General features: G+C 49.9%; 1 protein-coding gene across 1 annotated transcript in view; it reads left to right on the plus strand.

Annotated features, from left to right (window-relative positions):
- Positions 1-13,633, plus strand: part of LOC144507745 (ras GTPase-activating protein nGAP-like) — a 55,653-nt gene that overhangs the window by 12,058 nt on the left and 29,962 nt on the right. The window contains exons 2-5 of the mRNA XM_078235012.1: positions 5,204-5,292; positions 9,325-9,398; positions 10,999-11,152; positions 13,015-13,113. Of these exons, the coding sequence (XP_078091138.1) occupies positions 5,204-5,292; positions 9,325-9,398; positions 10,999-11,152; positions 13,015-13,113 (416 nt within the window). The remainder of the gene's footprint in view (positions 1-5,203; positions 5,293-9,324; positions 9,399-10,998; positions 11,153-13,014; positions 13,114-13,633) is intronic.

Consider the following 13,633-nt stretch of genomic DNA (forward strand, 5'->3'; position numbering starts at 1 on the left):
CTGCAGACATAGCAAAGTGCTTTACGACTGTTAAAGTGCTTCATTTTTCTCAGTGTCGTCACTGTTATGATGGAAGGCAACTTGCAGACTCCAAGGTTCCATAAACAGCAATGAGTTCATTGAATGGTTAATCTGTCTTTTTAGGCATGTTGAATCTTTTTCATTATTCATTCATGGGACATGGGTGTCGCTGGCTGGGCCAGCATTTATTGCCCATCCCTAGTTGCCCCTTGAGAAGGTGGTGGTGAGCTGCCTTCTTGAATCGCTGTAGGCTATGTGCTGTGGGTTGACCCACAATGCCGTGAGGGAGGGAATTCCAGGATTTTGACCCAGCGACTGCGAAGGAACGGCCGATGTATTTCCAAGTCAGGATGGTGAGTGTCTTGGAGGGGAACTTGCAGGTGGTGGTGTTCCCCATGTATCTGCTGCCCTTGTCCTTCTAGATGGAAGTGGTCGTGGGTTTGGAAGGTGCTGTCTAAGGATCTCTGGTGAATTTCTGCGGTGTATCTTTGTGGGATAAATAATGGTGAGGGTGACCAGGAGAACTCTTCTTGAAATAGTGCATTTTTTCACATCCACCTTGGGGGAGCAGACAGAGTCTCAGTTTAGCGTCTTGTTTGGAAGGTGGCACCCCCCCAACGGTGTGGCATTCCTCCCCCACCGCCTCCTGGGAGTGCCAGCTCGGGTTATGAACCCGTCTCCTGGAGAGAGACACGGACCCAACCACCTCCTGAGGCAAGGAATCTTCGCACCCTAGCCAGTGCTGAGTTCTCTGGGGCGGGGATGAAGATTCTGTCAGCAATGGTTTCATGAGATGGTAATGGTGGGAGTATTTTGATTGCTTGGTGTGCGATTGGCACTGAGTTGGTGCCTCCCCCATTTCAATAGTTACTGGCAGTTCATTCTGTCAGTTAATTCACTTACTATCCCCTCAGCACTTTACCTACTCTTCAGCTGGCTCTGTGATAGTATCTACAGGACGTGACAGGCTGTATCTCAGTGATATGCAGATGCAGCATTCTCTGGTAAACATGCTGAGGTTTTTCTGCCGCTAGTTGATAAAATCTTTGCTGAGCTGTTTTCTGGTTAATCGTAGGACTGGGATGGGAAGTTCGCCCACCTCAGTGTCCAGCTCACGTTATCAATCCCAATACCTTGAATTATACCAACTCTCGAGCAGAGGAAATGGCCATTCAGCCAAGTAGACCATGCCCACTCCAACTGATCCATGCCTACTCCAACTGATCCATGCCCACTCCAACTGATCCATGCCCACTCCAACTGACCCATGCCCACTCCAACTGATCCATGCCCACTCCAACTGACCCATGCCCACTCCAACTGATCCATGCCCACTCCAACTGACCCATGCCCACTCCAACTGATCCATGCCTACTCCAACTGACCCATGCCCACTCCAACTGACCCATGCCCACTTCAACTGACCCATGCCCACTTCAACTGATCGATGCCCACTTCAACTGATCCATGCCCACTCCAACTGAACCATGCCCACTCCAACTGATCGATGCCCACTTCAACTGACCCATGCCCACTCCAACTGAACCATGCCCACTCCAACTGATCGATGCCCACTTCAACTGACCCACGCCCACTCCAACTGACCCATGCCCACTCCAACTGACCCATGCCCACTCCAACTGACCCATGCCCACTTCAACTGATTCATGCCCACTCCAACTGATCCATGCCAACTGCAGCTAACCAATATCAGCTCCAACTGACCCATGCCACTCCAACTGACCCATGCCCATTCCAACTGACCCATGCCCATTCCAACTGACCCATGCCACTCCAACTGACCCATGCCCATTCCAACTGACCCATGCCCACTCCAACTGACCCGTGCCCCCATTCCAATTGACCCATGCCTCCATTCCAATTGACCCATGCTCGTTCCAACTGACCCATGCCCATTCCAACTGACCCATGCCACTCCAACTGACCCATGCTCATTCCAACTGACCCATGCCCACTCCAACTGACCCATGCCCCCATTCCAATCGACCCATGTTCATTCCAACTGACCCATGCTACTCCAACTGACCCATGCCCACTCCAACTGACCCATGCCCATTCCAACTGACCCATGCTCATTCCAACTGACCCATGCTACTCCAACTGACCCATGCCCATTCCAACTGACCCATGCCCCCATTCCAATTGACCCATGCCCCCATTCCAATTGACCCATGCTCATTCCAACTGACCCATGCTACTCCAACTGACCCATGCCCATTCCAACTGACCCATGCCCATTCCAACTGATCCATGCCCTCATTCCAACTGACCCATGCCCACTCCAACTGACCCATGCCCCCATTCCAACTGACCCATGCCCCCATTCCAACTGACCCATGCCCACTCCAACTGACCCATGCCCCCATTCCAACTGACCCATGCCCCCATTCCAACTGGCCCATGCCCATTCCAACTGACCCAAGCCCCCATTCCAACTGGCCCATGCCCACTCCAACTCAGCCATGCCCACTCCAACTGACCACCAAGTTGAAATTTCACACGAGCCTCCACTCAGCCTACCTCACTCGAGCAAACACGTTGTAAAATAATGGGGCAATTTTTCACACCGATAGAAGGTTGCACATTGACCTTTCACCTCCCTGCTGCTGTCTACCAGTCAGTGGTCGCACCACGTGTTATTATGTTGCTGTGACCTCGCTGAGAAGCTCTGCCGGAAAGCAGATTCAACGGTAACCTTCGAGATGGGTTTGGATAAAAATATTCCGAGAAGGTGGAATTTGCAGGGCTGGGGGAGTGGGGAGAATTGGATGGCCCTTTCAAAGAGTCAACACAGGCATGATGGGCTGAATGGCCACCTTCTGTGCCATGTGGAACATTGTGCATGAGGCGTCTCTAAGGAGAACATCAGCATCAACAGCTTTCCACACATTTCTCTCCTCATGCTCGCAACCTTTCGCCCTCAGTCTCTCTGGTATCGTTGGAGAACTTGTAGGATTGGCACGTTAGTTGGCATTTGAAGCCCCAGAAGGTGGTATATTAACCAGTCCCTCAGGGTCAAAGCTGCTGTTGGCACTGGACACACTCTGGGAGGGAGGGAGGGAAAATGTTCCCGCTTTTTAGAATCTATGATATAAAGCTGCCTCAGTTCAGTTGATGATGGAACCATCAGCTATGTCAATGCTGCCACTAGCCCTGGCTGGTGTCCCAGTTTCCTCCCTCTGTAAACATCTGACATTCTGCTGCTATGTCCAACCTCGCTACCAGTCGCCTATCTCCCTGGTAGTGACAGGGATAAGCTACATTGGCTCACAGTTAAGCAATCCCTCAATTTGAAATTTCTTGTTTTCCAATCCCTTCATGCCCCCCTTCCTATCTCTGTAAACTCCTCCAGTCCCTCCATGATGTCCCCACTCCTCTAACTCTGACCTCTGCACGGTGGCACAGTGGTTAGCACTGCTGCTTTACAGCGCCAGGGACCCGAGTTCGATTCTCAGCCTCGGGTCACTGTCTGTGCGGAGTCTGCACGTTCTCCCCGTGTCCGCGTAGGTATCCTCTGGGTGCTCCGGTTTCCTCCCACAGTCTGAAAGACGTGCTGGTTAAGGTACATTGGCTATGCTAAATTCTCCCTCAGTGTATCTGAACAGGCGCCGGAGTTTGGGGACTGGGGGATTTTCACAGTAACTTCATTGCGGTGTTAATTTAAGCCTACTTGGGACACTAATAAATAAACTTTAAAACTCTTGCATATCTCTGATTTTTATCAACCTGCCATTGGATCTGCCCTTAGCTGGTATGACTCTAAGCTCTAGAATTCCCTCCCTACACTCCACCTTCTCTCCCTCTAAAACACCCTAATCAAAGAATCATGGAATCCCTACAGTGCAGAAGAGGCCATTCGACCCATTGAGTCTGCACCAACTCTCCGAAACAGCATCCTACCTAGGCTCAATCCCCCGCCCTAACCCTATAACCCCAGGCATTGTTCATGGCCAGTCCACCTAACCTGTACATCTTTGGACACTAGGGCAATTTAGCACGGCCAATCCACCTAACCCGCACAGCTTTCGTACTGTGGGAGAAAACCGGAGCACCCGGACGAAACCCATGCAGTCACGGGGAGAACGTGCAGACTCCACACAGACAGTGTCCCGAGCCGGGAGTGGAACCTGGGTCCCTGGCGCTGTGAGGCAGCAGTGCTAACCCACTGTGCCACCGTGCTGCCCCACCTAAAGTTTCCTAATGTGGCCCAGCACCTACTTTGCTATTGTAGTGCCTCTGCGAAGCGCGGCGGGATGTTTCATTACACTGGAGGCGCTATGTAAATTCAACTTGCTGCCGTTGTAGATTTGATCTGGTACAGAAAAGCATTGAAAAACATCTTTGGCTTTTACTCACCAACCCCTGCAGCACATTGGGGACAGGAAACGGGTAACCGCACCTCAGACTGCAATACTCAAAGCACTCCAGCTCCTACAGGTCCCTTGTGGCAGACAATGTACAGATCTCAAAGGGCTGTACACCTTCCATTGAATGATGAGTTCCAGATCTCCATGTTGGTGGATCTGCACCCGTTCAGCACCCTTAAGATTCCCAAACATCTTCTCAAGACCCATGTGTCTTGCCTCTCCCCATCTCTGTCATCTCCAGTCCCTGCGCTCCTCCAATCCTGGCCTCTTTAGCCCCCTCCTCCCCCACCCCCCAGATTTTACTATCCTTACGATTGGTGGCCATTCCTTCAAATGCCTTGGCCACAAAGCTCCGTAATCCCCTCCCTAAACCCCTTCCCACTCTTCTCTTTCTCCTTGAAGACGTTTCTCAAAACCTACCTCTCTGACCGAGATTTGCGGGGGGTGTGTTGGAAACCGGGGATGTGCGAGGGGCCAGAGTGTTGATGTCTCGGCCGGGCTGGAAGAGGTTACAGAGACGGGGGGGGGGGGGGGGGGGAGGCGGAGTAAGGCCACGAGCAAGGATGGAGAACAAGGAGGGAAAATATTTGGATAAGTGAGGTATCGCCGGACCGAGGGTTCAACGTGGGCAAGTGAGCGCAGCGGTGAGGGGTGAGCAGAACTTTGGTGTAAGTTTGTGTCTGCGGTCTGGAGACTTTGAAGGGATTTCAAGCCAGATAGAGTTCAAATCGGAGCACGTTATTGGCAATGGTGGCAATCTGACCTCTCTTTACCCAATCTTTCTATTTCCTCAGAGCCTGTCGCTGGTAAAAGGAGTCCCTCCAGCTTGAAAAAACTGGAAAGAAGTGGAGGAAGCGGTGAAGGTCCAGTGAACAATGTGAAGGTAAAAATTCACTACTATTCAACCATTCCACATTCTAACAGTACAATGCAGTCTTGCCTGATCTCCGCTTGTCTTGAGTCCATCTTTAGCTGATTTTGGCTGTTTATCACCATAGAAACCAACAGAGGCACTCATTTCTCTGTACTGCCTCTTTCAAAGAGTTTTCCAATTGGTCCCACTCTCCCGGTCTTTCCCCATATCCCTGCAAATGTTCTCCCTTCGAGCATTCAACCAACTTCCTTCTGAAAGTCCCCATCAACTCTGCTTCCACTGCCCTTTCATGCAATGCCTTCTAGTGACCCACTGGATAAATAAACCCTCCCCATCATCTTCAGTGGTGGCACAGTGGTTAGCACTGCTGCCTCACAGCGCCAGGGACCCGGGTTCAATTCCCGGCTTGGGTCACTGTCTGTGTGGAGTTTGCACGTTCTCCCCATGTCTGCATGGGTTTTCTCCGGGTGCTCCGGTTTCCTCCTTCAGTCCAAAACGTTTGCAGGTTAGGGGCATTGGCCATGCTAAATTGCCCCTTAGTGTCCAAAGATGTGCAGGTTAGGTGGATTGGCCATGCTAAATTGCCCTTTAGTGTCCAAAGATGTTATGTTAGGTGGATTGGCCGTGCTAAATTGCTCCTTAGTGTCCAAAGATGTTCAGGTCAGGTGGATTGCCCATGCTAAATTGCCCCTTAGAGTCCAAAGATGTTAGGTTAGATGCACTGGCCATGCTGAATTGCCCCTTAGTGTCCCAAGATGTGCAGGTTAGGGGGATTGGCCATGCTAAATTGCCCCTTAGTGTCCAAAGATGTGCAGGTTAGGGGGATTGGCCATGCTAAATTGCCCCTTAGTGCCAGGAGGACTAGCAGGATAAATACGTGGGGTTATGGGGATAAGACCTGGGTGGGATCGTTGTCGGTGCAGGCTCGATGGGCCGAATGGCCTCCTGCACTGTAGGAATTCTATGATTCTATGATAATCTCTTAGATTTACTTAATCTCTGAACATGTATACATACATTCACAATGCATTTATGTATTTCATGTGTTTCCCCTCAGATATTTAAAAACCATCATTCTAGTGTTCTCAGTTTGTGAGCTAGCCATGACTGTAATGTGTTCCCCCGCAATGAGAAGTTTTTTTGTGGTCACCAAGTGTTGTTTTCAGTTGAGTCGAGCTGTTTGTACAGGAAGCCATTGCGACACTTCCGGTTTTATTTGTCCTGAGTAATGGATTTCAGTTGAAAACCCATCATCAGACTCAGAAACCAAGGAATGGATGTGTGTGGAGTTTGTTTATTTATTAGTGTCACAAGTAGGCTTTTATTAACACTGCAATGAAGTTACTGTGAAAATCCCCTAATCGCCACACTCTGGTGGCTGTTCGGGTTACACTGAGGGAGAATTTAGCATGGCCGATGCACCTAACCAGCACGTCTTTCAGACTGGGAGGAAACCAGAGCACCCGGAGGAAACCCACGCAGACACGGGGAGAACATACAAACTCCACACAGACAGCGACCCAAGCCGGGAATCGAACCCAGGTCCTTGGTGCTGTGAGGCAGCAGTGCTAACCACCGTGCCGCCGTGCCACCCAATGACAGGAATTTAAAGGCTTTACAAGGGGAACATTAAATCCATTGCCAACTCAATGTGCCCACCTCATTCAGCCGCATTTAGTGGCTGGATGAAAGTGGGAGTGTGCAACGTGTTTCTATAAACGGGATAGAGTTCAAAAGATCATTGATGCATAGAGGAATGGTTGGGATTAACCCAGAGTGTTAGAAACGATCCTAATCTTTCCTCCACTACACCAGAAGCTTTTTAGTCGGGGGGGGGGGGGGGGGGGTGGTTTTGCCAATCACCCTGCCTCCCCTATCCCCCTCGCCCCCAGAGATTTCCTGCAAATATCTGCACCCTCCTGGGACCCCCAACAATCATCAACATACATTATCTTTCCTTCCTTTCTCTCTGTCTTTCTCACGCTTCTCCCGCTCTTCCTCTCTCCCTTTCTACTCTCACTCTTTCCCTTTCACTCTCCCCCTCTCCCTGATTCCCGATCTTTCCCTCTTGCTCTCCCCCTCTCTTTGCACACCAACGAGGAGCGCGAATAGGCCATTCGGCCCCTCTAGCCTGTTCTGTCACTGAATCAGATCGTAGCTGATCTGATTGTGGCCCCAATGCCACTGTCCTGTCTGTCCCCGATATCCTTTCACCCGCTTTGTTCATCAAATATCTATCCAACTCTGCCTTAACAATACCCAGGAATGTGTTAGGGAATGCTGCAGACTCTCAAACCTCTGCAAAAAAACTATCTCTTCGCATCTCCATATTAAATGGGAGTGTCTCACACTCTCTCTCTCACACGTACGCACGCATGCACGCACACACACACACATGCATGCACACACACACACACTCTCTCTCACATGCACACACACACACAAACATGCATACTCTCTCTCTCACACACACACTCTCTCTCTCTCTCACACACACACACACAGGCACACACACTCTCTTTCTCACACACACTCTCTCTCTCTCTCTCACACACACACACACATTCTCTCTCTCACACACTCTCTCACACACACACACACTCTCTCTCTCTCACACACATACACACAGACACACACTCTCTTTCTCACACACACACACTCTCTCTCTCTCTCTCTCTCATACACACACACACACAGACACACACATACTCTCTCAGACACACACACACACTCTCTCACACGCACACACACACACACTCTCTCTCTCTCTCACACACACACACAGACACACACACACACTCTCTCTCACAAGAACACACACACGCACACCCAGGTATGGTAGCAGGGTGGTTAGCACTGCTGCCTCTCAGCACCAGGGACCCAGGTTCAAATCCAGCCTCGGGTCACTGTCTGCGTGGAGTCTGCATGTTCTCCCCGTGTCTGTGTGGGTTTCTTCTGGGCGCTCCGCTTTCCTCCAAAGATATGCAGATGAAATCATAGAATCCTTACACTGCAGAAGCAGGCTATTCAGCCCATCGAGTCTGCACCGACTCTCTGAAGGATCTTCCCAACCAGATTCTATCCCTGTAACCCCACGTATTAACTCAGCTAATCCCCCTCATTTATACACGTTGGGACACTAAGGGGCAATTTAGCATGGCAAATCAACCTAACTAGCACGTCTTTGGATTGTGGGAAGAAACCAGAGCACCCGGAGGAAACCCACGCAGACACGGGGAGAATGTGCAAACTCCACACAGCCAGTGACCCAAGCCGGAATTGAACCCAGGTCCCTGGTGCTGTGAGGCAGCAGTGCAGGTGGATTGGCCGTGCTAAGTTGACCCTTAGGGTGGGATTTTCCAGCCGCGCTCGCTCCGAAACTGGAAAATCCCACCCAAGGTCAATGAACTTTCCATGGTCCGCCCCTCACCCGCTACAATTCCCGTGTCGGGCGGGACGGGAAAATTTGCCCTTTAGTCATAAAGTCATAGAGGTTTACAGCATGGAAACAGGCCCTTTGGCCCAACCTGTCCATGCCGCCCAGTTTTAAACCCCTAAGCTAGTCCCAATTGTCCGCGTTTGGCCCGTATCCCTCTATACCCATCTTACCCGTGTAACTGTCTAAACGCTTTTTAAAAGACAAAATTGTACCCGCCTCTACTACTATCCCTGGCAGCTCGTTCCAGACACTCACCACCCTCTGTGTGAAAAAATTGCCCCTCTGGACCCTTTTATATTTCTCCCTTCTCCTGTGTCCAAAGATGTGTAGGTTCAGGGTATTAGCCGTGGGAAATCCGCAGGGGATAGGGGGGTGGTCTGGGCAAGATACTCTTTTGGTGAACCAGTGCAGTCCTGATGGGCCGAATGGCCTCCTTCTGCACTGTAGGGACTCTATGGCTCTGAAGAAAGTCTAAACCCTGGAATTGGGCACCAAAATGTTCACCAATGCATTCCCATTGGCGCAGTTTGGCAAGCGTCAGTACCGCGGACAGCTCTAAACCTTCCGACGCCCTGCGATTAACCCTTTCTCTCCTGTTCTAGAATCTGATCTTCAAAAAGTTGAAGAGGAAGAGTCAGACAGAGGCACTACAATCCCCAAACGACAAAAGCATCAGGTAGGCAACAACCGCAGAGTTTTTGTCAATATCCAGGTTTGATCCTGTCAACTACGTCGGTGAGGTGGAGAGAAACCAGGGAGGGGAGTTAATGGTCTTTGAGCACATATAACTAAGGAACGCCATCTTAATCTTGGATTAAGGTGATTCACGGGCTGCCAGGTCGCATGCCCTTTCTGCGGACAAGGGGAGTCTGTATTCCACGATTACCTGAGGGTAAACAGCCCCCCCGTTTCGAGCGACCTGAAGGGGGCAGCTCCTCAATGTTTACACTTCAGCCCCACGCTCCAAATCTCTGGTCACCCGGTGCGGAGGGGGTGTTATAATTCAGGTCAGAAGGCTTTTTATGAAACCAAAAGAGAAAACGCTGGAAAATCTCAGCAGGTCTGGCAGCATCTGTAAGGAGAGAAAAGAGCTGACGTTTCGAGTCTAGGTGTCTCTTTTTTATGAAGTCAGCCTACTCCATAATTTTTGCACTTTTAAATTTGGCGTGGGTGAGCATTTGATGTTTCACTCCAGGTATGATTCAAGTGACCCACTAGGGAGCTTTTACCAAACAATGTTTATTTAAGTATAATTAACAAAGAAAATTAGTAATAACTTTTACCAATTAGAAACAAGAAAAAAAAAACAAGATATTGTATAAACCTTAACAGTTCAATGTACTGTTCCAACCAAACAAACCCCCTTACAAACTTACACCCATCCTCACTTTAGCAGAGAAAATAAGTATGCTCACATGAGATGCTGGATTTTGCAGCTATCCAACCACCTCTGTGGCTTCCTCCTTTGGATGTTGAGTTGAAAGTGCCTTCCAGCCCTGGAACTTTCAGCACACTTTGAGAGATGGAAGCACTCCTTGCCTCGAGCTACTAGCCAGCCACCAAGAGCTAAGTTTCCAATACCAGGAAGAGAGACACAAACGCTGTTTTCAGTCTGGATTCCAAACAGCTTCTAATCAGCCAAACTGAAAGTAAAGAGATCTGGATATTCTCCAAAGTATTACCTGACCTTGACCTGTTAATCAACCTTCCCCATACAATTCAAAAGGGTCATAAAACTCCAGGACATTGCACTAGGCCCAAATTAAAAAGTAAACAAAAGGCCCACTAAACACCTTTTAGCAGCAATAAAAGGACAGACAGCTCAGTGCCTGTTTATAACCGCAGAGAATATGCTTAAAATAAATTTATTAAAGACACAATAGTGTCACGGGGGCGTGGGTGGGAGGGCGAGGAGTGAGGAGGAACCTCCACGTGAGGCTGATCCTGAGCCAGGCCGAGGTGGCCATTAGCAGCTTCGGGCAGTGGGCGGATCAAGGGGGTGTTCCAGCCCAACCCTCTGCCCCTACATCGCGGCTACACCCGTGGCTGGGTGGCCTTGGAGAGGGAGTATGTAGTGTCCGATGGCAGGCTTCAGGCCTTCCGCGACTGGTGGGCACTGTGGGGGGGTGGGGTGGGGACGGTGGGAGGGAGGACTTGTGGGGGGGGGGAGATGGGTTCGGTTGCACTGTCGATACTGGCCAGCGATTTTCAAACTGATTGTTAACAGCATTCGACCACACTCAGATTCTAACCTGCTCCTTCTCATTGCTCTCCAGGCATGTCAGTATACACAGGTTGAGTAAAACTGTGTCCTACGAGTCCCTGACGGGCTCTTTGAACCCAATAGAAACACTGGATCTGACCAACGAGACGAATGTTATCATCAGACCACTTCACAGCAGCATTCTGGGAGAGAGATATTGCTTCGAGGTAAAGGGTGTTGATGTTTGCGTGTCTGGAAGAACAACAAGGGAATGGGGCCTGACCCCTTTTCATGGCTGAATCTGAGGAAGGTGTTCGCTGGATGGGCGGTGGGATATTTGTATTACTGCAGCAATGTAAAAGGGTTGTGTATATGCACATACTTACAGAGTGTACATCACACACACTGTATTCACTGCCCGACACTAACAGTATACATCACGCACACACTGGGGATGATCTTACCAAAACAATTCTAAGTCCTGAACGAGCGTGAAAATGGGAGAGTTTCAGATCCGTTCTTTTTCGGCAAGGCTACACAAGTCCAATCTTGTGCCACACCGTGAAAAAAAAATCTGTTTTCCGCCAGAAGGGGGCGGAGTTGGTGCCTAAGCGTGCCAGAAAGCCGGCTGCTCACAGTGGAGGGTAAAATCGCGCATGTGCAGATCTCTTTGTTCTGTGCAACTGTGTCACTGTCTCTCCCTTCCAACCCCCCCCTCCCCACCCCCCCAACCGGCTATCACTGGACTCCGTGGCTGACCAACCCCCACCTCCCCGGGGGCACTGTCCAATACAAACAGTGTACATCACACACACTGTGTTCACTGTCCAAATACCTGCATAAATACACCAAACAAACACTTTACACAAACAATGCAATAATAATCTGAGTCTTCCAGTATATAAATGGGCGGCACAGTGGTTAGCACTGCTGTCTCACAGCGCCAGGGACCCAGGTTCGATTCCTGGCCTTGGGCAACTGCCTGCTTGGAGTCTGCACGTTCTCCCCGTGTCTGCATGGGTTTCCTCCAGGTGCTCCGGTTTCCTCCCACACTCCGAAGATGTGTGGGTTAGATTGATTGGCCTTGCTAAATTGACCCTTAGTGTCAGGGGGATTGGCAGGGTAAAGACATGGGGTCGTAGGGATAGGATGGGATTGTTGTCGGTGCAGGCTTGATGGGCCGAATGGCCTGTAGGGATTCTATGATTCAATGAAATGAAGCTCAGACTGTTACTAAGAGAGTATGTTCTCAAATAGAACATCAATTCTATTGCTGAAGGAATTGATATCACAACAACAGCACTGATATCACCATTGTCCCAAGGTGGATCGGGAAGAACTGCTCAGGGAAGAGGTGCACAGAGTGACTCCCTGAGGCGGTTTTCTCCTCACGTGGTTAGAACTCATCCTTATTGTTCTTTACTGGGACTGAAACTGATTTCATAAAGGAATCCCTTCCCTGTTCCACTGTTCTTTCAGGCAGGTCCACTGTTCCACCTTTCACCTTAAGAACATAAGAACTAGGAGCAGGAATAGGCCACCTGGCCCCTCGAGCCTGCTCCGCCATTCAATAAGATCATGGCTGATCTTTTTGTGGACTCAGCTCCACTTACCCGCCCGCTCACCGTAACCCTTAATTCCTTTACTGTTCAAAAAATTACCGATCCTTGCCTTAAAAACATTCAATGAGGTAGCCTCAACCGCTTCACTGGGCAGGGAATTCCACACATTCACAATCTTTTGGGTGAAGAAGTTCCTCCTCAACTCAGTCCTAAATCTGCTCCCTCTTATTTTGAGGCCATGCCCTCTCGTTCTGGTTTCACCCGCCAGTGGAAACAACCTCCCTGCTTCTATCTTATCTATTCCCTTCATAATCTTATGTGTTTCTAAAAGACCTCCCTTCATTCTTCTGAATTCCAATGAGTATAGCCCCAGTCTACTCAGTCTCTCCTCATAAGCCAACCATCTCAAGTCCGGGATCAACCTAGTGAATCTCCTCTGCACCCCCTCCAGTGCCAGTCCATCCTTTCTCAAGTAAGGAGAACAAAGCTGCACGTGGTAACCCTTGCTCGATCTCTTTGTATTCCAGGTAATAAATTCCCGAGGAAGCCGTTGCTTTGGTTGTACATCTGCTGCAGAGAGAGACAAATGGATGGAGAACCTTCTGCGAACCGTCCAGCCAAACAAGGTGGGGGGGGCAGGGGCGAGGGAGGGCAGGATAATGGAGCAGCTCAGCATTCTGGGTATAAGATGCACAGGGTGTCAATCATAACTGTCGACATTGACCATCGCAAAATCAGCGCTAGAACTAGGGGCCATAGTTTAATAAATAAACCCCATTGAAGATGGAGATGAGGAGAATTTCTTTGTCAGATGGTTGTTAGTCTTTACAACTCTCTTCCCTGGAAAGAGGTGAAGGCACGTCCATTGAGTATTGTAGGGAGAGGTGGATAGATTCTTGACTAACAGTGGTGGGGAGTGTAGCTAAAGGACATGGAGGGTAGGTGGGAATTGTGGAGATGTAGCCAGAGTCAGATACAGTGATGAACCTAGTGAATCACAGAACAGGCTCGAAGGGCCTACTGACCTTGGCAACATAGAAACTAGAAGCAGGAGGAGGCCGTTCGGCCCTTCGAGCCTGCTCCGCCATTCATTTTGATTATGGCTGATCATCAAATGCAATATCCTTATCACGCCTTCCCCCCATA

This window comes from Mustelus asterias, chromosome 19, assembly GCF_964213995.1.
Source record: "Mustelus asterias chromosome 19, sMusAst1.hap1.1, whole genome shotgun sequence".
Classification (NCBI taxonomy): domain Eukaryota; kingdom Metazoa; phylum Chordata; class Chondrichthyes; order Carcharhiniformes; family Triakidae; genus Mustelus; species Mustelus asterias.